We start from the raw sequence: 25057 nt of genomic DNA, 5'->3' as shown, positions 1-25057 counted from the left end.
TCCTCTATATGTAATAGGTTTGGACATCTGGTCTGGACTAAAGGACCTGGCAACGATTGCTGAGGTGTCTACTGTCGATGTATTGGATGCTGTCACCATTGAAAAAATGGTGGAGGATTACTTTGGTGACAGCATCCATGTAGACATGTCAGACAGTCCTTAACTGTACTGGCAGAAAAAAAAGGCAGTTTTGAGGCCCCTGTACAAACTGCCTCTATTTTACCTGAGTTGTCCCTCCTCTGAAAGAATTTTTAGTGCAGCGGGGAACCTGGTCAGTGAGCGGTGAAGGAGGTTGCTTCCACAAAATGTGGAGAAGATGATGTTCATAAAAATTAATTATCAATTCTTCAATGAAGACCAGCAATTGCCTCCAGAGATTATAGAGGGACCTGTGATTGTGGAGTCCAGTGGGGAGGAATCGATAAACTGTGAGGATGAGGATGTACACACTGAAGGGGGCAAGGAATCAGAGGAGGAGGATGACGAGTGACGACATCTTGTTTCTGTAGAGACAGCTTTTACAGGGAGAGATGAATTGCTTTTTTTGTGTGGGGGCCCAAACAAACCAATCATTTCAGCCACAGTTTTGTAGGCCCTGTTGCTAAAATTATTGGTTTGTTAAATTGTGCATGTCCTATTTCCGCAACATAAGGGTAGGTGGGAGGAACCAAGGAAAATACCATCTTGCACCTCTTTTTTTGACCATTATGTGCTTTGTGGGGACTAGTTTTTAAAACTGCCATCCTGTCTGCCACTGCAGTGCCACTCCTAGATAATCCACGTGTTTGTGTCACCCACTTGTGTCGCTTATCATAGTTATCCAGCTACCACGGCATAGAATCTAGGGGGTGGTCCGGGGGTGCACAGGGCCAACGAGCCCAACCCCGTGTCTCTAGCCCCCTGGGAACCGGAGATACGGCCAGGCAAAGCTGGAACGTTTTCCCTATAGGATAACATGGGACCCGCTAATTCCGACCCCCACCCAGTTCAACGGCTGCCAGTTCCCCCTTCGGCATCACTGAAGCTCGAGGTTGATCTCAGTCTAACCCAAATCGCTGGGCCTTCAATCTGATACCAGGCTGTATCCATATGGGTTAATTGGTTCCAGGAATATTGAGGTTAAACTGTTTTTTTTTCATTTCATAAATGTAATTTCATGACTGTTTATGTTCTTTGAGGGCAGATTTCTCTGGAACCAAACAGCCCAGTTTCACGGGACCAAAATCATTAGAAGCCAACTCAAAAGTTCTTCAATATGATATTGGTCTCATGTAAATGGGTCAGTTGATTCCGAAGATATAGCTGGTTGGTTAAAGGGGGGTAGGGAGAGGAGAGTGGTTGTCTCTCCCCCTCACACCAGAAAATGCAGGGTCCATATTCCCAGGTAAATCCCAGCATTTTCTGTTGTGAAAGGGGTATTATTTCAAACAGCCGTGACCTGCAGTGCACTGAATACAGCCGGGCAGCCCCCTGCTCTCTGCCCAGCTATCAATGACTGTCACCCCTGAAGCTTCCGCTCCAATTCTTCTCCTTGCTTGCACCTCAGCCCGCTCCCCCCCCCTTTAATCATGTGGTGCCTGCACCCCGCGTGCTCCACTGGTGATGTCACGCACAACAACAGCGCGCACAATATTTCAAATGTTCACTCGGCTAGAGGGGACACCAGGAGGGGAGTGGGAGCGTGCACTGCGCTCTGCTCCTCTCCCCATAGAAGCAGCTGCACCGCTCTCCATCTCTCCCTGCAGCAGCAGCGAAGGCTCATATAAAAATTTACAGTAAGTGGCACTTTTGGGGGCATTGCTTAAGGGACGCTACAAGTGGCGGTATGTGGGGGCATTACACATAATGTGTGTCTTAATGTGTAAGGGGCATTACGGTGTGCAGCATCATGTGTAAGGGACATTATGTGTGCAGCATCATGTGTAATGGGTAGTATGGTGCACGGCATCATGTGTAATGGGTACTATGGTGTGTGGCATCATGTGTAATGGGTACTATGGTGTGCGGCATCATGTGTAATCGGTACTATGGTGTGCGGCACCATGTGTAATGGGTACTATGGTGCCATCAAGCAAGAACCCCCTAGCAATGAGCACGTAGGTAAGCAGCACTTATGTGGCAAATATGTAATGGGCATTACGGTTTGTTATATAATATATAATGGGCATCATGATGTGTGGCACAATGTGTAATGGGCATTCTGGTGTGTGGCCTTATGTGTAATTGGCATCACGGCGTGTGGCTTTATGTGTAATGGGTATTACGGAGTTTGCTAAAATGTGTTATGGGCATTACTGTGTATGGTCTAAAGTGTAATACCACACCCCTTTTTGTGATGCCACGCCTCCTTCCCATGAGGCCACGCCCCTTTGTTCCACGCAGCTACACCGCGCAAAGGTCCCCCTGCTGTTATGTCTAGATCTGGGACCACCCATTACCATAATTCTAGATTCGCCTATGTACCTCGGTGCAACCTTTTGCCCTAAAAACACTATTGTGAGGTGTCAGGTGTTCAGAATAGACTGGAAATGAGTGGAAATTAATGTTATTGAGGTCAATAATAGCGTAGGAGCAAAAAAACACCAAAATTCTGCAATTTTAGCAGTTTTTATGCTTTTAAAAAAAAAGTCAGAACCCAAAACGTGGAGGGGGTGTTTTGGCAAACCCAGTAGAACCCAAAACCTGAAGGTAATCAGAACTTAAAACCCAAAACCCAAAATGTGAAAAGTGGCCGGTGCACATCCCTAGGCCAGAGATCAAAAGTAACAGGTTTTAATAGTAGGATGGCCTCACCCATGCATTATACGAGCTGTGCACATACAGTCTATCTATAATCATATGGCCTGCGAATTCACAGCCATGCAATCAGGTCTGACTAACCCCTAAATCCCAGACTCTGTTCTCTACCATGCTTCACTGCTGCCTGCTCATTATTGTACTGTTCTCCAGTTCTTCAGTAAACAAACTGGCTTCTGTTGTAGCCAGATAATTCAAATTTTGACTCATCAGTCCAGAGTATCTGCTGCTAATTTTCTGTACCCCAGTTCCTATGTTCAAGTGCTTAATTGGATGACTTGGCCTTGTTTCCATGTCAAATGTTTAGCTTTTTGGCCATATTGTACAGATGGAGCACCTGTCAGCCAGCCTAAACTATCTGCAGATCTCCTGAATTGGCGCAGGAGCTCCATCTGATGAGGACGCATGAGCATCTCAGCACCTTCAGTACGGTGGTGGGGAGCGGATTTCCTGCCCTGCCTCAGGGATACGGACAGGGTGAGTAGGGGGTGACGGCAGCTATGGGGGAGGACAAGGGAGCAGCAGGGATCTGGCGGAGGCGTGCTCTGTCAGAACGGGCGTGCGAGCGTCTCGCTTCCCCCCTCCTTGCGGTTGATGGCTGGTAGCGCCGGCTGGCGAATGGCATTAGAATCACCAGGAGCAGCTCCAATGTGAGCTGCTCCATCTGTATGCTGTTTTTCACCCAGTTTTATGTCTACTATACAGCTGTTTCAGTTAATTACTGTTTTGCAACCTACGTATGAGAATGATGGCTACTTTCACTTGTTTGGTATCATTGATTAACCCCTTGAGTGGTATGCCCGGAAATTTTCCGGGCTCAGCTGCGCTGCCGCAGCAGGCTGTCCCGGAAAATTTCTCGGCATACCAAAAATATAAAATAGGTGCGCACCAGTGGTGTCCAGGTGTGCACCACTGGCTCTTCTAACACCGCTCCCCCCGCCTGCCGCCATACTTTTAGTAGCAGTGACGTCAGAGGCAGGCTCGGGGATGTTCGGGGCGGCCGCTGAGCCGCCGCGAACATCCCCCAGCCTGCCGCCGACGTCACTGCTGAATGTGACAGGCCAGCGGCTAAGGCAGCGGGGACACTAGCGGTGGCAGGGAAGCTCCGGCGTACGCCGGAGCAGAGGTGAGGGCGGGGGGGGGGGGGATTCCCACTGTGGTTATTTTTGCTGGGGCAGGACAAACCTGCCCTGGAAGGTTTGTCCGGCCCCAGCAAAACCTACCACTCAAGGGGTTAATCATACACCTGACTACAAACCCTGACATTATGCAAGTGTACCTGGAAGAAATGATGCTGTTTTGAAGGCAAAGGGTGACCATACCAAATGTTGATTTTCTTTAGATTTATCTTCTGCCAATCCATTCACTTTGCATTTTATTGATTGATAAATAAACTATTGCACTTCTATTTTTTAAAGCATTCTTACTGGGCAGAACATATTCCACACCTGAAGAAAACCTTTTCATAGTATTGTATATGCCATAAGTGAGTGCATAAAAATTCTACTCCAGATCAGAACATCACTATGAATCAGCATTTTACAAATAACTGTTAAGAAAAATTGTATCATAGAATGTCATCAGCATTTTTTGCTCATTCATATGATAAATTCATATACTAAAGCAAATGGCAATAATTTATATTGCTTTAAAGACTTGGCAATTATTCTTGGATCTCCGGTTAGAAAATCCCGGATTCAAGCCCAGCTTGTTACATAGAGTTGTGTCATAGTGTTCCAACAAAAGCATAATAAGACCTTTCATTTGATTGATATTTCCACAAGGAACAATCTTCCATTTACAGAAATAAATATGATAATTCCAATTTAGAGTACTCATTCAGTTTCATTATAGGGAGGCAAGGGATAGTTTTATAACATTAGCAAACTGATAAACGATAGCCATATTATCCATGCACGTTATGACATTAGACTGAAATCCCTCAGCAATACATTGCTGGTCAATTTCTGAGATAAAACAAATTCCAATTGAATTGCTAATGTGCAGCTCCAGGAATTCTGGGCATAATTCAGATCTGTTTGCACCTTTTGTCTCAAATGGACAAAACCATGGTGCACTGCGGGTGGGGCAGATGTAACATGTGCAGAGAGAGTTAGATTTGGGTGGGGTGTGTTCAAACTGAAATCTAAATTTCAACGTAAAAATTAAGCAGCCAGTATTTACCCTGCATCAAAACAATATACTGTAACAATATAATATTGGGGCCCCACAAACAGTGTAATGGTTAGTATTACAGCCTCACAGCACTGAGGTCATGGGTTTGTTTCCCACCATGGCCCTAACTGTGCAGAGTTTGTATATTCTCCCTGTGCTTGCGTGGGTTTCCTCTGGGTACTCCGGTATCCTCCCACAATCCAAACATATACTGGTAGGTTAATTGGTTCTCACAAAATTAGCCCTAAAATGTATGTGTGTGCATGTGGTTGGAACATAGATTGTAAACTCCACTGAGGCAGGGACTGTTGTGAATTTTCAAATATTCTCCATACAGTGCTTTGGAATATGTGTGCACTATATAAAATATTGTAACTGGTAATAAATAATAATTGGTTAGTCAAGCGCTGGGAGGGATAGGGTTGTAAGTGATAGCAGAGGAAAGGTTAGAAGAAGAATAGTAAATGACAATGAAGATAAGAATAGAAATAATGCAATAAAATAAAATAAAAAATGGTACTTGTGTAGTTTCACGGCGCCAGCATGGCACCGTGCGTCTGAGTCCCCTTGCGGGGCTCGCTTCGCTCGCCCACGCTGCGGGCTCGGTGGCTCGATACGCTTGCCACGCTATTTAAAATCAACTCCATGCTAACATGGATAGTGGGGGTATGAACTATCCATGTTGGCATGGAGTTAAGTAACTTTTTTTAACATAGTTTGTGGCGAGCGTAGAACCCGGAAGTAGCTGGCGCTGTGAAACTACACAAGTACCTTAAAAAAAAAAAAAGAGATAAATAAAAATGAATGAATAAAAATAAATATAAAAATAAAATACAAATAAAATTAACCAATTTAAACACTTTTTACACTCCTTGTTGGAGTTTTTTAAGGAAGTCCAGAATGTTTGAGAGGTTTTGCTGGCTTACCCTGTACTAAGTAGAAGCTGTACCACTAGCCACGGCTTTGCAAGCTTCCAGCGGGACTCCGGGGATTTCAGTGGTGACGTCACCTGCCGGCTTTTCAGTTTGCGTAGTAGCGCTGCTGGCTGGGCTTGCTTCTCCTCTCCGTCTGGGGACTTCTTAGGTTCAGCCAATGCATTTCACACACAAGGTGCAAAAAATAAAATAAAGAAAAAGAAAAAAGGAAAAAAAAGGGAAAAAATTATGAAAATAAATAAATAAAAATAAATATAAAAATAAAAATAAATATGAAAATAAATAAAAATAAAATAAAAAATAATAAATAAAATAAAAAATAATAAATAAAATAAAAATAAATATAAAAATAAATATAAGGGTGAAAATAAAGGTTGAAAATAAAATAAATAAAAATAATGGGCAATAACCCACCCAAATCTAACTATTTCCGCAAAGTATTTATTTACAGTTTCTTATATAGCGCAGCAGATTACGTTGCACTTTACAATTGTAGACAGTGATAAAACAAACTGGGTAACAACAGACAGACTTGGAGGTAGGAGGGCCCTGCTGCAAGCTTACAATCTATAGGGACATAGGAGGGAAACACAAGGACAGGCACCAGTAATAGCATAGCAGTTTCACCAAGTTGCAGGTCCAGAAGGGAAGCTATATAATACATACTGTAAGTGCCTCAGAGGGTTATGCATGTGGTACTTAAATATGATAGGCTTGTTTGCAGAGGTGAGTTTTCAAGGAACGCTTGAAAATTTGGAAGCTAGTAGAGAGTCTTATTGTGCAAAGAAGGGCATTCCATAGGATGGGAGCAGCCCTATGAAAGTCCTGTAATAGTGAATGGGAGCTAGTTATCCATGTAGAAGGCAGGAGCAGATCTTGTGCAGAGCGGAGTGGTCGAGATGGGAGATATTTTGTCATAAGTAAAAAGATATATGCTGGTGCAATATGGTTAATAGCTTTGTATGCGAGTAGAAGTATTTTATATTGAATACGGTAAAACACAGGCATACAATGGAGGAATTGGCAGAGCGGATAAGCAGATGATGAGTGTCTTGCTAGGAAGATCAGCCTAGCAGCAGCATTTAAAATGGATTGCAGTGGCGAGTGTCTGTTCTTGGGAATACCAGTTAGAAGACTATTGCAGTAATCAATGCGGGATATAATGAGTGCATGGATAAGGGATTTAGTAGTGTCTTGTGTGAGATAGGGTGGTATTTTGGATATGTTTTTTAGATGCATGTAACATGATTGGTAGACCGATTGAATGTGGGGAACAAAGGACAGTTCAGAGTCGAGGATGACCCCTAGGCAATGAGCTTGTGGGGTAGGGTAGATTATCGAGTTGTCAACAGTTATGGAGATATCAGGATGTTAACTGTTCTTGGCTGGTTGGAATATAAGTAATTCCGTTTTGGAAATATTAAGTTTGAGATGGTGAGAAGACATCCAGGGTGAAATGGCAAAGAGGCATTCAGAGACTCGGCACAAGACCACTGGTGACAATTCATGTTACATCTGCCCAACCTGCAGTGAAGCATCGTTTTGTCCATTTGAGAAAACAGTGCTCTGCGATCAGGTCTGAATTAGCCTGTCCATTACGCTGAAGTGCTAAGAATTGTAAAGAATAGTATTCAGAATTTCAACAATGACTAAGTGCAGACCTAAAAAAAATGTACTCTACAGTATACCGCATAGACCTACCAACTGTTTACAAAAATATATAAAGCAGATACAATGGGAATAATGATAAAAAGCATGCATTCAGCAGATTCAATCATATGTGTTTGCATCATAGTAAATACATTTTGGAACAAAGTAGGAGGTATGAATCGGTAAACAATGGAGTCATAAGGTCGGCATTCACATTGTAAAAAAATCTTAATGTCAACATCATAATGTGGACAGCTATGATGTCAACATTGTTGAAATGTTGACAGGAAACATTTTAACATCCTCATAATGTTGACATGTAAAATGCAGACATTGTCAGAATGTTGACATTTGGATCAGGTAGTGGAGTTGTTATACACTAGAGGGGGTTAGGTTTATGAGTAAAGGGACTGTACTAACTGGACTGCTGGTGCATTAGATGTCTCTGCTGGAACTTCACCACACGTAATGACTGGACTCCAGAAGCCATCGTTGAAGATACCACTGCCACTGTTACCGGAGGCCTGATTCAGATGTGGGCAGAGCTGCTATTGCTGCTAGTTACATGGGAACGGCAACAATATACAGTAATATGGTAATGCAAACTTCAGTATTGGATCATCTGCATCATATTACTGATTCTAGTATGATCAACCAAGTCTGCTGCTACAGACACAACAAGTAGGCCAGGAAATCTTCTCTGATGGAGATCCTGGCCTCGTCCAATGGAGCTTACAGTCTATACTCCCTACTACGGGGGAAATTTACTAAAGGAAATTTGTAAAAAATAGGTGTATTTGTATCCAGAAATACACTTATTTTTGAGATTTACTATCCCGAAAATACGGCAATTCGTATTCCTATTGATTGCAAATCAATACGACTACAAATTGCTATATTTTCGGGATAGTAAATGTCAAAAATAAGTGTATTTCTGAATACAAATACACCTATTTTTTTACAAATTTCCTTTAGTAAATTTCCCCCTACATGTGCATGCGCACACATTCATTCTAGGGTTAATTTGTGTTATGTCCTTCCCCCGCAATGGCAGTGACATGCTTCCATTTTGGAAGGCCATTACCACCCCCACTCAGCAACAGAATGTCAGTCACTGACAGTCTAGTTCCAATCTGCATTCTACGTAGCAGAGCTGTACTGCTCATGTACAGCATCAATTCAGTCATGCCAAAGGCGGAGAAGGAGAGGGAGGAGGGTGCCTGGCCTGCAGCAACCTATTTGTCAGCAGTGGCGGCTGCTGCCCCTGCATTAACCCCCAACAATAGCTTCCGCAGACCCCGCGGCTCCCAATCTTACCTAGCGCCTCCAAGCCATCACGGGGTCTGCGGAGCTATTGTTACGCCACTGCTTTTGATCCAGAATGTCTGAATTGTTATTACAGTGGACCTGGTTAAGTGAGATCTTTAAATCAATCTAATTTAGTGCTAAGAAAATGACCCTGCAGTAACGGAATACCTTCAATCATGTGGCGAGTCAGTGTGTACTAAATGCAGACAGAAGATCAGATCAAGCAGTCCGCCCTGTAGCTTATGCAGGAGAGATCACTATGCTGTAGACATACTCTGTAGGATTCTGTCATTTAAAATTCAACAGCAGTTGACCCCAACATGTTTAGCTCACACAATACTGTTACATGAACGACATTGATGTGATGGTTTAGATGCAGAACGGTACAGTGTTACGTTGTTCCACTTCAACACTCTATATTGCGCTTCATGCCTTTTTACCTCAAATCTCGGAACACTGACACCGAAACGCCAACAAATCATCTCACATATTACTCTTTGTCTGCTTCACAGCAGCTTAACAATGTCAGATACAATATAAGCACATGCACAGCATGTATTTCTTGTTATTGACACTATTCAAGCAAAACATGTTCCGTTCTCTATGCAGTAGATTGATTCTGACTCAGATGTCACATTACATAAAACTTAATCGCATTAATATTACATAGAGATGCTCATTCAAATTAAAATATGGCAAGCTTTTGTTAAATCCCCTCAATTATATAAATGTGTAGTTTTGTGTGTGCATTTGTGTATGTGTGTGTATACAGTATACTAATATTGCCTGTTAAAGCTAATGTACTGATGTATGAAAGTAGATGTGTGTGTGTGTGTGTGTGTGTGTGTGTGTGTGGTGGGAGCTTAATTTTAATAAGTTGATATGGTTGGTTCGTTCTATTAGTTTCAGCATTTTAACATATTAAAACATAACTTTAATTTCCAGTGTTATATAAAATATGGTGGCACTATCTTAGTGACTCGCGCTAATATGCGCTAATTTCTATGAGCGACATGTAACAATACACGAACCATGTAGGCTTACATCTAAAATAACATCACCACTTTCTCCTGTATAATTATAATTTAATAACATTCAGTAGATATCTATTCATTAATTGTTCACACTCAATTATCTGTGTACTAATTTGAGCTATTTTAGCCACCATATTTTATATGAGACGGGAAATAAAAGTTAAGTTTTAATATATTCATTACTACTTATTGCAATAAAAGTGTGCCTCCCCCAAGAAATCTCTTGGCTTACGGATTGCCCGTTCTCTATGGTCAACCGTCATCACATATGAGTACTTGTTTATTCGATTTCTTGGGGGCACCTCCAACATCAACGAATCACCCGATGTGTCAGGGGTTAACACATTGATTATTGTTGGTTTCATTAAATGTTTCTGTATATATTTGTATATTTTGTCCTGTGCGGGATACCATCTCTCTCTCTCTTCATGTGACAAACATGACATTACCCAGACTTTAATTGTAGTCTGTGATTTTGAAAATATATTTTAGAAGAACAGTAATATACAGTATAAAAGCCACCAATCCGTGTTATGAAAGATATCCAGTAACTTACAAACAAGCTTTGTGTGAATTGGGTTGATGGTTCCCTAGGCATTGACATTGAAAGACAATGGTTTGCAACCATCAATGTCTTTTTGTGATGATATTGGTTTTTCTATTTGATGTGGCTTTGTGATGTTATCCACCAGTAGCGATGGTCTACCACTGGGTAAATATAGCTGTTAAAAATTTGATTTTGACAAGAGTCACTATTGCAATTGAGAGTCAATGTCAGATGCCAATTAACCACCATCCAATGATGAGCTTCCAAAGTCCACCCATATGCTTCAGCATCTTTGGTTGAATCATTAAAAGCCATCACTTTTGGATGTATGGTCAATGAAAAACTATCAGTTAAAAGTAATTTGCATATATCTACCTATAGATATACTGTAGAATAGAATATTTAGATAGAATATTTGTTGGAGATGCTTCATTTTGTTTATTCAGTTGTTGAATTCAGTCGTTTTTTTCTTTTTATTCAAAACAGATTTTGATATGTCATACAGACAGTATGATCAATAAATTAACAATGTCTTTAACATAATAATTATATTCATTAAGTAAAGAAGAAGAAATATAATAATAATAATAATAATAATAATAATAATAATATATCACTGGCTAGCTTGGTCAACCACAGGGTTTTTTTCTTTTCTTTTTTTCTGAAAGGTCAGTCAAAAGGATACATATTTATTAACACCAGTGTAATTTTCTGATATTTTGAATGAATAAAGAAGATAGAAATATGACTACACTACAGTCAAGCTCAGGATATGAAATAGTCGAGCAGGATAACAACAGATAATAAATGTTAAAAATTTTCATGTGTATTGAATTTATAAAAGAAAAAATAGGATACAACACAACAAGCAGACATGGCCGACATTAGACCAATACAATCATAGCAATATCTCACTTATACAGTCAGAGCAAGAGCAATCACTCAATAATTCTGTAGTTTTTAAACCTCAACCGTCAAGTTTTCCAAAAGGTGATGCTTTGAGTATTCCTTTCTCCGTTAGTAGGTGGGATAATTACTGAAATTTAAGAAAGGAGAATTGCTAAATGTTAAATATTAAATATTAATGTATGGTCAGAGTATTATGCAGTGAATAATGGATTCTGTTTATTTAAACTGTTACAAACGGAAACTTTTTTGTAGGATTATACATGTTATATTGATCTCTACATGTTACAGGTTGAGTATCCCTTATCCAAAATGCTCGGGACCAAGAGAATTTCGGATAATGGATTATTCCGTATTTCGGAACATTTTAATATTTCAATGATGTATTTTGAAGTATCTTGCATTCATGCTGTATAAACACATCAACCACGTGAAATACACACAGATATATTTTATTTGTTCAAAAAAACAAGGTTTCAAAAAATGAAACAAAGTTTGTGTATTATCTCAGGTACTGAATTTGAATGCCAAGTAATCATTTTCTTGCACATATTTAGTGCCAGTTACATATCATGTCCTCAGTAGTGCTGTTTACAGATGTCCCCAGTAGTGCCAGTTACATATCATGTCCTCAGTAGTGCCAGTTACATATCATGTCCTCAGTAGTGCTGTTTACAGATGTTCCCAGTAGTGCCAGTTACATATCATGTCCTCAGTAGTGGCAGTTACATATAATGTCCTCAGTAGTGCTGCTACAGATGTCCCCAGTAGTTCCAGTTACATATCATGACCTCAGTAGTGCTGTTACAAATGTCCCCAGTAAGTTTTTAACAATAATAATTAAAAAAAAAATCTGGAATGTGTATGATCAAAGAACTCCTCAACATGTGAAATGTTGGTGATAGATGAGGACTGAAGTTGAGAACCCCTGGTTTAATGAATTTCTTATAGCTCTAACAATTATGATACTTAAGATCTCGTATCTGGAAAAATTGTTAGCCAGAAAGTTATACAGCCTAAAGTAAATTACTGTAGTATCATAATCTTATGAGGAATACTGTAAGTCCCAAGCATTCTAAAATAATTATGCATATTATGCATATGTTATATATTGGCTACTATCAAACTATAGTAGGGGACAAGCCTTAAATACTTTTAGACCTTTATAATCCCCAGATGAAGGGGCTAATTCAGAAGCAGTTTGTGTTTTCTTTTGCATGCTAGGGTCCTCAGCACAGGGCAAGGCTGTCCAGCATGAAAAGGGCTGCCTTGTCACACAATAGGCCGTATTCAATGCTGCCAGCGAGGGGGGTTTAACGTTTAATGCAGGGAGCCCGCTGCATTTAGCCGCTGCAGATGTTGTTTCCACCCTGCTGTAAAAACCCAGCGAGGTGGAAACAGCGTGTGCAAGGGGGTCAGGTGAATAGTGACCCGCGAGCTGTGAGGACGAACAATTAGCACTGCTCACCGTCACAGCTCGCAAAAGAGCATTAAATACTGTCCAAAGTGTGATGACATCATTCTGGGATGCGATCGCTCTTTAAACTTTGCACATGTGCGCTGCAGCAGACTGCAGAAGTCAGAATATCACCTGATTGCCATTTTCGCACTTCTGCGCTCACTAATGAATTAGCCCCGAACTCTGCAATTATACTACAGAACTGCCGCTCATAATTTCAGATTTTACAGTTGACTAAGTGTGCGGGATGCATAAAAAAAAAATCTATTTGGTCTGTTACACAAATCAGTATGAGCTTTGATAAGGAGCAATTGTTGTGAAGTACAATTCAGGTCGTTTTGATGAAACATTCTTTTCATCTGAGTTGAACAAACATTCCAGTTAATTTGCTCACAATAAGCTCAGTGTCTAGATATCATTGCATTAATATGACAACTGCTAATAGTTATTGTGAATTTGTATACAATATGCAAATTATGCAAATATGTTTATTTGCAATGTTTTGATGTTATAAATGGCTTCTGAAGGACCAAATGAAATAACAGAGCAGATTTAAATGTTAATGACATTAGCAGAACAGAGACATTTTATCTCTGCCACCATAAGTTGTGCTGCATTGTGGAACAGATTTTCCTTTTGTATTAATCTTTCGAAAATAACCGTTTCTTTCTTTCTTTCTTTCCCTCTCAGGCTTACTGTCCAGGCTGAATGCCCTATGCATTTGGAAGATTTTCCAATGGATGCTCATGCCTGTCCATTAAAATTTGGCAGCTGTAAGTATTGTGTTAGTCATTGTTTGAAGGTCATCTGTTAATTAGAATGTACTATCTTGTTTCGTGTCATTTTTACATTTATTGTCGTAGTGCACAATTTCAGAGTCGCTATTACATAACGTAGCATCAGTTGTTACTAACCAAAGATTCATACGTTTTGATCTTGCTACAATATTTTGTAGATTTTATTTAATTGAAACCTACTGCTTGGCTCTACATTCATTTGCGTATTTCATAGATGTGAGGGATAGTATATAGAAAAGATACTTGAAGAGTTGGATGCATCTGGAAGTTTCTGGCACATGTACAGAATTGGTCCTATAGACAAGTTTGAGACAGGTGTGGCAAGCATGCATTTGGAGGCGTGGCTTCACTGCGAATCAGTGCTCAATGTGTGCCGGAACTACATTTTTACTGTCCATGATATGTTGCACACTCTTCAGCTGGGATGTATCTGTCACGGAGCCCTAGTTATGCCCGTGTACTGCAGCATCGGGCCGTGGTAGTGGTGGTGGGGGGAGGGGGTCGGTGGATGAGGTGCAACCATCCAGCTACATGCAGTTAGCTGAACTACATGATTGTTTGATTACAAGTTTACCTACAGACCCATGTCTCCTGCAAGAAGCATGCTACTAAGCTGACTTAGTTGTGAATAGCCATACTGTCTCCTTCGGAATAAGCATTTTTGGGAGTTTGTGAAAGCAACAGATGCGTCAGAAAAAATGGCTTCCAGTATATCCAAATGTGAATGAGACCCAAAGCAGTAAGATCTACATGTCAATGAAAAGACACCGATACTTTTTTAGGTCTTTCTCAAGTATTGTGTTTACAGGTCCTTCCATATAAGTGGCCAAGAGAAACCTTGGTGGTTATTTTGGTTCACCTGCAAAGACAAATTCACTCTCTAATGGACAAAACCATGGGAGTTATTCTGATTCACTCGAAAACGCACAATCACAATGCACTGCAGGTGGGGTTGATGTAACATGTGCAGAGAGAGTTAGATTTGGGTGTTTTATCGTTTCTGTGCAGGGTAAATACTGGCTTCTTTATTTTTATACTGCAATATAGATAGCAGTTTGAAGTACACCCCCCACCCAAATCTAACTCTCTTTGCACATGTTACATCAGCCCCACCTGCAGTGCATATGTTTTTCTTTATTGAGAGTGATTGTGCCTTTCCGAGTGAATCAGAATACCCCCCCCCCCCCATGTGCACTGCAGGTGGGGCTGGTGTAACATGTGCAGAAAGAGTTAGATTTTTGTGTTATTTTATTTCTGTGCATGGTAAATACTAACTGCTTTAGTTTTACACTGCAATATAGATATCAGTTTGAAGTAAAGCCCCACCCAAATCTATCTCTCTGCACAAGTAACATCTACCTTATGCCCCTTTCAGACCACACTTAAAAACCAGTATTTAGCCGATTTTTAACCGTTTTAAACCGGTAATCTGTGCGGCCTGAAAGGTGCAGGACCACTTTACCGTTTTACAAAAGCCGTTTTTGTAAAACGGTTAAAATGGAGGGTCCTACCCGTTTCAGACCTGGTATTTTGTCATCAAAATCGGGTCTGAAACGGTATTTAGGACCCAATGGGTCCTAAATTCAGCACAGTGAATATTTAATGAGCGCTCATTAAATATTCATAGCACTGGAGCCCAATGCTGCCCCCCCCCCCCCGCGTAGGTTAACATCCCCGACCCCCCCCCCCCCCCCCTGCAATTTGTTTACGAAACCCTCCCGTTGCAGATCCCGGCAGTACTGTATGGACAGATGCACTTATGAAAAAAAATGTATTTTGGAGAATGGCTGCCCCATAGGAAAACCAGTTTTAAAAAACTGTCTTTTGTATGGGGGCAGCCATTTTCCAAAAGTCACTTTTCTTGTAAGAAAACGGCACTTTTCCAAAAGTCAATTTTCTTGTAAGAAAACGGCACTTAAACGGTAATATACCGTTTAAGAGATGCGGTGTGAAAGGGGTTTTACCTGGCAGACCCGTTTTTGGAAACGTTTTCAAATACAGGGTCAAAGCCAGTTATGCGGTCTGAAAGCAGCATTACCTGCAGTGCATATGGTTTTGTCCATTAGAGCAGTGGTTCCCAAACTGTGTGCCGTGGCTCCCTGGGGTGCCTCGGGACACTTGCAGGGGTGCCACGGGTTGGTGGTCCAGGACCAATTCAAATTATTTATGATCAATTATTTGTGGACAAAACCAGTGCTGGTGGCTGCCAATCATAAAATGTGTACTATCAGTAGCAAATCCTGCCCTTTACCACATAACTGAACCTAAGAAACACATATTAACACAATCTACTTCATTTTATATATTTTTGGGGGGGCCTAGGGGTGCCGTGGAAAAATTCTGCTACTATAGGGTGCCGTGATTCTAAAAAGATTGGGAACCCCTGCATTAGAGAGTGAATTTGCCTTTGTGAGTGAACCAGAATAAGCCCCTTATCTGAAAATGCATGTAGCCACAGGTACAGGGATCAGTCTGCCTTATAAGCAATGCATGGAAACGGCACTGATGATCCCATTTGAATGTGTATATCTATGATTGACCTTTTCCCCCAAGAATAAAACAGCTACAGTACAGTACATAATCAGGAAGATCTGTAGGCTCTGCAGGGAGTCAGGAAGATGGATACTATTTTGCAGAGTCTCCCTGACAGTCAGGAAGGGTTGGCAAGTATGATTACATCCTTCTTTAATACATTTTTCATAAACATATATTTTTATATCTATTATACTACATACTAATCACCATCCATTTAATCCTGTATCTCATCTAAGGAGGCAGAAAATGGATAAGCGGCAAATAATTTGCATACTGTTTATGAAAATAATGTGGTAATACATACTGTGGTAATTCCCTGGTGAAGCACAATTGTTGTGAGGTGGTAATTCCCTGGTTAAGTGTTTTGCTGTGGCAATTGCCTTTTGAATCACATTTATTGTGCTGTGGTAATTCTCTTGATGAAACACATTTCTTGTACTGTGGTAATTCCCAAATGGGGTATATTTTGTGCTGTGGTAATATCCTGGTGAAGCACTTATGTTGTGAGTTGCTAATATCCAGTTTAATCACATGTGTTGTGCTATGACATTTCTTGTGCTGTGGTCATTTCCTTGATGAAGCACATCTTTTTTTACTGTGGTAATTCCAGGAAGGGGCACATTTTGTTGTGCTGTGGTAATTTTCAGGTGAAGCACAACTACAGTTCTCTTGGAAGTCCCAAAGTGCAGCCACTGATATAGCACACTTGCCTGGCAGTGCAAATGCCGAGATGGAGTGTGCTTCTTCTACTGCAAGCATTCCATGTTGTGGTATATACCCATACATTGATGACTCCTGGATGATCTACTCATTCAGTACAAAGAAAACGCCCTAAAATTTTCAATTGCTAGGTTATGGGAATTCGACTACACATTTATAGTGTTTTGCTGTCATATTTACCTGATGAAGCACATTTGTCATATTGGGGTAATTAAATTATGAAAAATATTAGTGGTGTACTGGTAAGTCTCTGGTAAAGCATATTTGTTGTGCTGTTGTAGTTCTCTGGTTATGCACATTTGTTGTGCTGTGGTAAGCACATTTGTTGAACTATGAGTTGCTCTCCATGCCTTTTGTTACAACTGAAGGTGTAGACGATGCCAAATCCCTTAGCATGGGTGCAAGGTGGCTGTTGAATCTTCATGGAACTAGGCACCAGGAATTCAGGTTCAAAAGAAATACTCTTGTTATAGGACAGGAGCACAATTAGTGTTGTGGCATTGAGTGAATTTCAAGAAGCAGATTCAGTAGGCCTGAAAATGGAGTAATGAGCCGGGGAGGTTCCAAATGGGGTGCAGTAAAGTTGAAGATTCAAGTAGGGGAGGCACAGCAACTGACACCAACTGCCATTCCAAACTGACTCAATGGCAGTTGGTGTTTTTCCCCTATTTCAATTGTGAATTGTGCTTCAGCCCCACATCTGGAGCAGCCAATGGGAATAAGTATCAGATTCTGACAGCTTATAAAGAGTAATAGCGTATAAGTCATCCTGTCCAGTCCTTTGCTGTTGAACTTGTATATTTAGCTTAACTTTAAAAAACGCCTGGCATGATGTTACATTGGCATAAGCCCAGGCATATCCATGACAATGTCGGAATTTATAGCCATGGTGCCACCCTGGAGTTTATTACGGCTACCATAAAGCTTCTGGAAATTGCATATGCAATTTACTTTGTCTGACAAGATATGTGGAGAAATGTGAAATTAAGTGTCACTTAATCACAATGACCAATCTCTGAGAACTTTGATCATTTTTAATAATAAAATAAAGTGACAATCACTTTGCATGTTGCTAGTAATTAAAAGAACTGGCAAGTGCAATCCACTCTGATGCTTTTAAAAGATGGGGAAGATGAGAAAAATAGCTAAACAAGTGTTCTTCTTATTACTATAACAATCGTAAGAGCTTCTGATCAATACTAAGCAGCCCTGCATTGGGATTTACTCATTGTTCCAGATCCACAGCAAAATGGTGAAACAGCGTCCGTTTTCCCAAAGAATAGATGGAACTCGCATTCCAAAAATTGAAAAAGATGTGGATCTGCAAATCCACGTCTTTTTCCACGGAAATAGCCTCCAATTCAATAATTTATTGTCCTTTTCCATGGAAGCAGATTTGGCCTATTTAAAGAGCTGGATGCAGACCCCGGCCAATTCCCTGGCGAAAACATCCGGGATTGAATACTCACATCCTGTTATTTCCAAAAATCAGAAATAACAGGATACATTGAATATCCAGCTGTTATGGGCAGGTTATCATTGTTATGGAGAGCACACATGAGTTTCCAAAATCATAGCAGTCATCCCCTGGGGGTATCAGTGATGGGCTGATTACTTCTATTAGATTGGGGTCTTAAATAGACTTTGTCCCATTTTTATTCTACCAATAAGACCAGGGCCGGCTCTACCACTAGGCAGCTTTAGGCAGCTGCCTAGGGCGCCGGGATCTAGGGGGGCGCCACCAAGTCTGCCTATCAAAAAATCAAGGATGTCTGTGAGGATCCTTGTTGTTCTTAATGCTGTGGAACCTCTACAAACTCACCTCCATACTTTCTCTTGAGGCATACTTCCCTAATTTGTTGCCCTCTGTTCCTGTACTCTGTTGTGGGTGGCCAAGGGGAGGGATCTGGGGGCCTCCAGAGAAAGCAGGGGTCTTGCCCACCTACCTACTCTCTGCCATTCCAGAATGTTAGGCAAGTATGCATTGAGGGGTTGGAAAATGATTATTGGTGGCAGTATGGGTGGGTGGCGGGGTGGGGGGGGTGGCGGCAGTAGGTTTTGCCTAGGGTGCAGAGAAGCCTTACACCGGCCCTGAATTAGACTGGCTATTGCAAGCCTCCTCTTCTAGAGGACTATTGTACAAGAGGGCCACCAAGAGATGACAAATATCTATGTAGAGTCACTTTTTTGTGAAGACCTTTACCCACTAAACACATGAAATGCAAACTCACTCCCCATTGCCATGTTACACCTGTTTCCTATTTACTTTGTTCTTCTTTTGTACATTTCCTCGAACTTTACCACTACCCTCTATTTTATTTTGCTCCAAGACATTGTTCACTTTGTTCTTTTTTACTCCCTGGCATCTTCTGATGTTTTGTTCAGTTGTTCCTTTAGCGCTGTCCAAGTGCACACTGAGAGATTTTGGTGTCGCATGAAAGCATTCCACTTTCCAGCAGAATAAGAGCTAAGGAGGCGAGCGCTTTAAAACTTCAGAGAATCCTTCCTGCTGGCAAAAAAAGATCTACATAGTATCCAAGCCATTTGTCAGCAGCTGCTTAATCACTCATGTGGCAGCAGCAGGATAAATAACATTATCTTTTAGGAATGTCTATTTTTTTCATCAGCTGTTTTTCTGTTGGCCCTAAACACTGCCTGCGGGTTCTTAGGAGCTGTCAGAGCAGAAAATATGCTGTTTGTGACAACCTTTGAACAAACTTGATTTGTAGAGATAGGACAACATATTTTAAAAAAAGTATTCTATCAGTGGCCATTGATATCACTTGTCCTCTATCACCAACAAGGGGGAGTGGGTAGGGTCATTAAACTTGGGGTAGTTTTAATATCCTGCCCAATCTGTTTTTTCTTATCAATTACTGTAGGTCTCAAATTAATTAGAGAGTAGATTATAATGAGGACTGCTTTAGACTGTTAGAAGTTACTGAATACACAACACTCCAATATGAAACATCAATTTGAGCTGGGATCAGTGATATAAAGTATCACTGTTCACTACAGCATAGTAAAACAAGGAGTCATTAATATCATCACTTTTCTCTGGCTTTGCATTTTTTACTGAAGTGCCAGAAGTCATGGGATAGCAGTATGCAACGGTGATGGTAGGTGGCGCCACCTGTGATGCCTTGGAAATAGGCAGCCTCGCATCAGTTGTAATTTGACCTTTCATGAGTCGGTTTGAACACCAGCTAGGCCGCTTATTGCTAGGCAACGTGAACTACTGGAGTCAGAACGGACCATAATGGTGGGTGCCTGATGGATGAGACACTCCATTTCTGAAGTTAAGCGGACATTCAACATTAGTCAATCTATGATATGATGCCACTTTGAAGGCATTGCTGCTCCTCATGGACAGTGCAGTGGCTGACCATGGAGCTTAATGATCACGATCAGCAGCCTCTGGCCAGAATTCTTTCACTTCCATAGCATCCATGACATATAATAGCACCACCAAAGTACCTACACCACCAGACAGAGTGCCTCATCTGTGCTTGTGATGTTGCTAATTGGACTCTGGAGGACTGGCAATATATGGCGTGGTGTCAAGAGTCATAGTTCCAGTTGTTTCAGGCTGATTGTAGTCATTGGCTATAATGCAAACCCCATTAGGCCATGAACCTCAATAGACAGGCTGCTGGTGGTTCCATAATGGTTTGGGATGTGTTCACATGGAATGGTTTGGATTTACTGTCCACCTAAACACATCATTTACTGGTTACTGGTACTTTACATTGCGGGATCACCATTGAAGCCCCTTATAATGATGGTACGTTCCATCTTGACCATGTCATTTGTTTCAAGTTGTCCAGAATTGGTTTGAGGAGTATTTTAGAGAGCACTGAAGAATGGGGCAAGTACCCCCGATCAAACATTTATGGGACATAACGGAGACATCCCATAGCACACAACATCCTTCACCTACACATATCAGGGAACCTTGAGGACATAAGTTATCATCTCTCCAAAGTCTTCTGTTTACTTTTGGAATCAATTACATGTTGAGTTGCAGCACTTCGCCAGGCTATAGGGGGTTTACACAATATTAGATACCTATCCTATGACTTTTGGCACTTCAGTGGGGAGAGTGGACTGCACCTGGTTTTTACACTGCAGGGGAGATGTCAAAATGCCAACTCCTCAGTGACAGCTGAGTGCATGGTATATTCAGCACTAAAATACTGCATGCCCCTGGAGTGATGAAAATGGTCTGTCAGTGAGGTTTTGTCTCTTCCCACAAAGCTACAAGCCTTTTTAGGTGTGTCTGAAGGTGCGCAAGGGGACTTATTGGTGCACCAGGTGTCATTGACCCCATTTGGGCTGCATGCCATTAGCCCCATTGCTGCCAAATGCCACAAATTTTACTTGGAAATAAGAATGCCAATCCCATGGCATTTTTTATAAGCCTGGGATTGAAAAATGCTCAATACAGGAATTCCCGGAATCCAGGGATAGGCCTCCATTATTTAAACCCCTACCTCTATCAAACCGGAGAGTGGCTGGCAGTGCGGTAGTGCTACCGGGAGCAGTGCAGTGTGGGGGTGTGGCTGGGAGCAAGGCAGTGAAGAGGGGGATAGGAGATGCACACCCTGGGACAGAAGCAGCTGGGCAACTACTGAGTGGGTGCTCAGGAGCTGCCTGGCATTAGACTGAGCATTAGACTGAGCATGTGCAGTCTAATCCAGAAATCATGAGACTGGAAACTCTAAACCTGGGATTCAAATCCCAGCAATTTTAGAGCCAAATCCCGGGACCCCGCCAATCTTGATAATAGGATTGGCCCCACCCTACTTGGAAGGAGTGGAGAAAAAATAATGCAATTTCCATAATTTTAGCCCCACCCTCCAAACATGCCCATGATTTCCAGCATTATCTCCCCATCCTACTTACTTTACTAGACTATGAGCAAAATGCGTTAATTCCCCACTCATCTAGGGGTGCAGAGGACTACCCCAAAAAATCAGTCTGAAGCACCTTCCAGGAGATTGGGCAGGTATGGGTACAGTTAATATATTCATATTTACTAAACAAGTTTTCATTTTTCCATGCCTATGTCTCCTTGTCTTTATTATAGTCACTAAGTACAGTGTCTATCAAGGTTTTCATTGCTAAAAGATGTAATACCTAAACAAGAAAACTGGTCTGACAGGTTGGGTAGAAGAAATGGTTTTATACTGTATATGTCAGAGTTTTGAGCAGGAATGAGAGGATCCACTTCTGAAACAAACTATTCAGGGGCGTAACTATAGCACCGCAGCCCCCGACACCGCGGGGGGCGCTGTGCATGTGGGGGCGCCGGGGGCTGCGGTGCTATAGTTAAACCCCCCCCTCAATCCCCCGCAGACTTACCTATCGCGCTGGTCCCGGCGGCTCCGTTCTTCTGCTGAGGACCACCACAAAATGGCCGCCCCCATATAGCACACAGTTCTCTGAAACTGTCTGCTGTATGGGGGCGGCCATTTTCTGGTGGTCCTCAGCAGAAGAACGGAGACGCCGGGACCAGCGCGATAGGTAAGGCTGTGGGGGATTGACGGGGGGTTTGCATGGGCGGCGGAGTAGGGGTGCACGGCGGGGCGGCGGGGTAGGGGTGCTCGGCGGGGCGGCGATGGGGGGGGGGGCGCCCCCCACCCTAACGGCGGGGGGCGCCCAAAACGTAGCTACGCCACTGAAACTATTGATCAAGTTCAGGTTGCAAAATAGGAACCATGCAAATTGCATTATGAACCCTCCACTCTCAAATATCCTTAAAAGGCTAGGTTTTTAGGACATATATATGTGGTCACATGTGTGTGAATTACCAACCCAGTAAAATGGATTAACTCACCTGTGCAGGATGAAACAAATATCCATTTAAATTCCTGTTGGTGGCACTTAAATATTGTTTTCTTCACCCTAAGTTTATTTGTCCAAATGTTTCCCCCACTATGTGAAGTACTTAAATAAAAACAATTGCAAGTAAAAAAAATCTGACAATGTTGTGACATAAATGAGATTTCTTTTTCTTATATAGATGCATACACAACCTCAGAAGTGACTTATGTATGGACACGTAATGCCACGGAGTCAGTCGTGGTGGCACCAGATGGGTCAAGATTAAATCAGTATGTGCTTTTAGGACACTTAGTTGGGAAAGAAACTATTAAGTCAAGCACAGGTTAGTAATTCAATTGTACTTTGCATTGCAGGGCTGACTGTGTATGTTGTTATTACACCTACTAGATTAGACAAAATTAGATAAAATACACCGCTGCCACTGCTGTCCATGCGCTGAACCCGTTTTTATGGGCTGCACCCACTGCAGCCCATAGAGGCTTCCCGGAGGGAGGGAACACCTCCCAGTGGGACTGTCTTGGGCGACTGGCAGGTCGGACTTCCAATAGGAAGTCACTGTCTGTCCCAGTGAAGCCAGAGCAGTCTCACAGACAGCATCTTCTTATACACAGTGGTGGATTTTACCTGGGGGCTGCAGCCCATAGGTAAAAAATGTCACTGAAATACAGTATACTTTTTTGCAGAGTACTGTACCTCCTTATTAAAAGCTGAATATAGGTAACCCAGGCATAGGGGCGGATCTTCCACAAGGCAATCTAGGCACCCACCTAGGGCCCAGCAATATCTCAAGGGGCCCCGTAAAGATATCCTGGACATTTATTCTCTCAGAATAGCATTGCATGACTTAAGACGTCGCATGGACCACTTTTACAGTCCCTTTGATGTTCTTTGATTGGATAAAATATGTTTGGACACACAAAATGGTTTCATCCACTGTACAGTATGCTCCCAGTCAGTTTATATCGAATGTGACCCAAGTATTCAGTCTACTTCTAAAAGACATAGAGCCCGATTCAGATCTCTTCAAAATGCCGATGTTCATGCAAGTGGCCATTTATCAGTAGACTGTGCCGTCTGCAGGGCTGGCAACCAAAATCTTGGGGCCTGGTACAGTTATATCTCTGCACCCCCCCCCCCCCCAATGCACACCCAGATTTTTATTACATTGAATGTGTTTTTTTTATTATTATTCACTATGCAAAGTAACAGGACAGGGCAGATGGGAGGGTGCAGCATTGTGCGTCCTATGGTTCGCTGTGTTGAGTGATGTCACTTAACACATTAGTACTGGTAACCGAACAGGTGACCATAACGATGGGGAACTGGAGTGGCTTCCGTGTTTCCTTCCAGGAACCCAGGTGAACAGGCAGCACCTTTATAAACCATTCCTAGAGCTGCACTGCCGCAGCCATGCTTACAGCCCCTGAGCCCCTCAGAGCCTTGGGGCCCTTTACAAGGTTGAGGCCTGGTGCGAGTGTCCACCTTTGACCCCCCCCCCTCACCTGCCCTGGCTGACTGCAATCAGCAGCAAAAATATAGTGGTATAGATTGTTTGAGGGAGGAGGGCCCCAAACCTTTGCCTTGCCTAGAGCTAAATTCACTGCAGAACCCAGGTATTGCTCATAACAAATAGACGCTAGAGAAATGTATTCAACTTAACTTTATTAAAGTTAAGCACAAAGTTCAGGTGATAAAATCTGCAGGATTCTTTTTTGCACTTTAGTTGTAAATCAGCATTTACAATCTAAGCTAGAATGATGACTTTCTATTCTCTTGTGTGGTGGTGTTAGGGAAAGACTGATATCACTTTACTGCAAAAGTGTTGCTGCTATATATGTGCATGCAATATATGTACCTACAATATGGGCAGTACGGATGGTGTAATGGTTAGCATTACTGAGGTCATAAGTTCTATTCCCACCATGGCTCTAACTGTGCGGAGTTTGTATATTCTCCCCGTACTTGTGTGGGTTTCCTCCGGGTACTCCGGTTTCCTCCCACATTCCAAAAATATACTGGTAGGTTAATTGGCTCCCAACAAATTAACCCTAGAATGTCTGTGTGTGCATGTATATGTGATAGGGAATATAGACTGTAAGCTCAATGGGGCAGGGACTGATGTGAATGGTCAAATATTCTCTGTAAAGCGCTGCGGAATATGCAGGGCCGAATTTGTGCCTAGGCACGTGAGGCACCGGCCTCAGGGCGGCACCAATTAAGGGCGGCAGGCAGGCTAACATTCTGTTAAATAGCAGCATGGCACAGCGGGTGGGCAGCAGCGAGTTACAAGCGCCGCCGCCGCAGACATGAATTATCATGTGTAGGCGGCAGTGCCGCTCGTCACCTGC

General features: G+C 42.1%; 1 protein-coding gene across 2 annotated transcripts in view; it reads left to right on the top strand.

The window, feature by feature from the left end:
- The window catches only part of LOC146050578 (gamma-aminobutyric acid receptor subunit alpha-2-like), a 178538-nt gene that overhangs the window by 80512 nt on the left and 72969 nt on the right, over positions 1–25057 (top strand). For both annotated transcript variants that reach the window (XM_083167774.1, XM_083167694.1), the window contains exons 6-7: positions 13501–13583; positions 22888–23031. In XM_083167774.1, the coding sequence (XP_083023900.1) occupies positions 13501–13583; positions 22888–23031 (227 nt within the window). The remainder of the gene's footprint in view (positions 1–13500; positions 13584–22887; positions 23032–25057) is intronic.

The sequence above is a fragment of the Crinia signifera genome, chromosome 1 (assembly GCF_055691185.1).
Source record: "Crinia signifera chromosome 1, ASM5569118v1, whole genome shotgun sequence".
In the NCBI taxonomy this organism is placed as follows: domain Eukaryota; kingdom Metazoa; phylum Chordata; class Amphibia; order Anura; family Myobatrachidae; genus Crinia; species Crinia signifera.
This window is presented reverse-complemented; position numbering and strand designations above follow the sequence as displayed.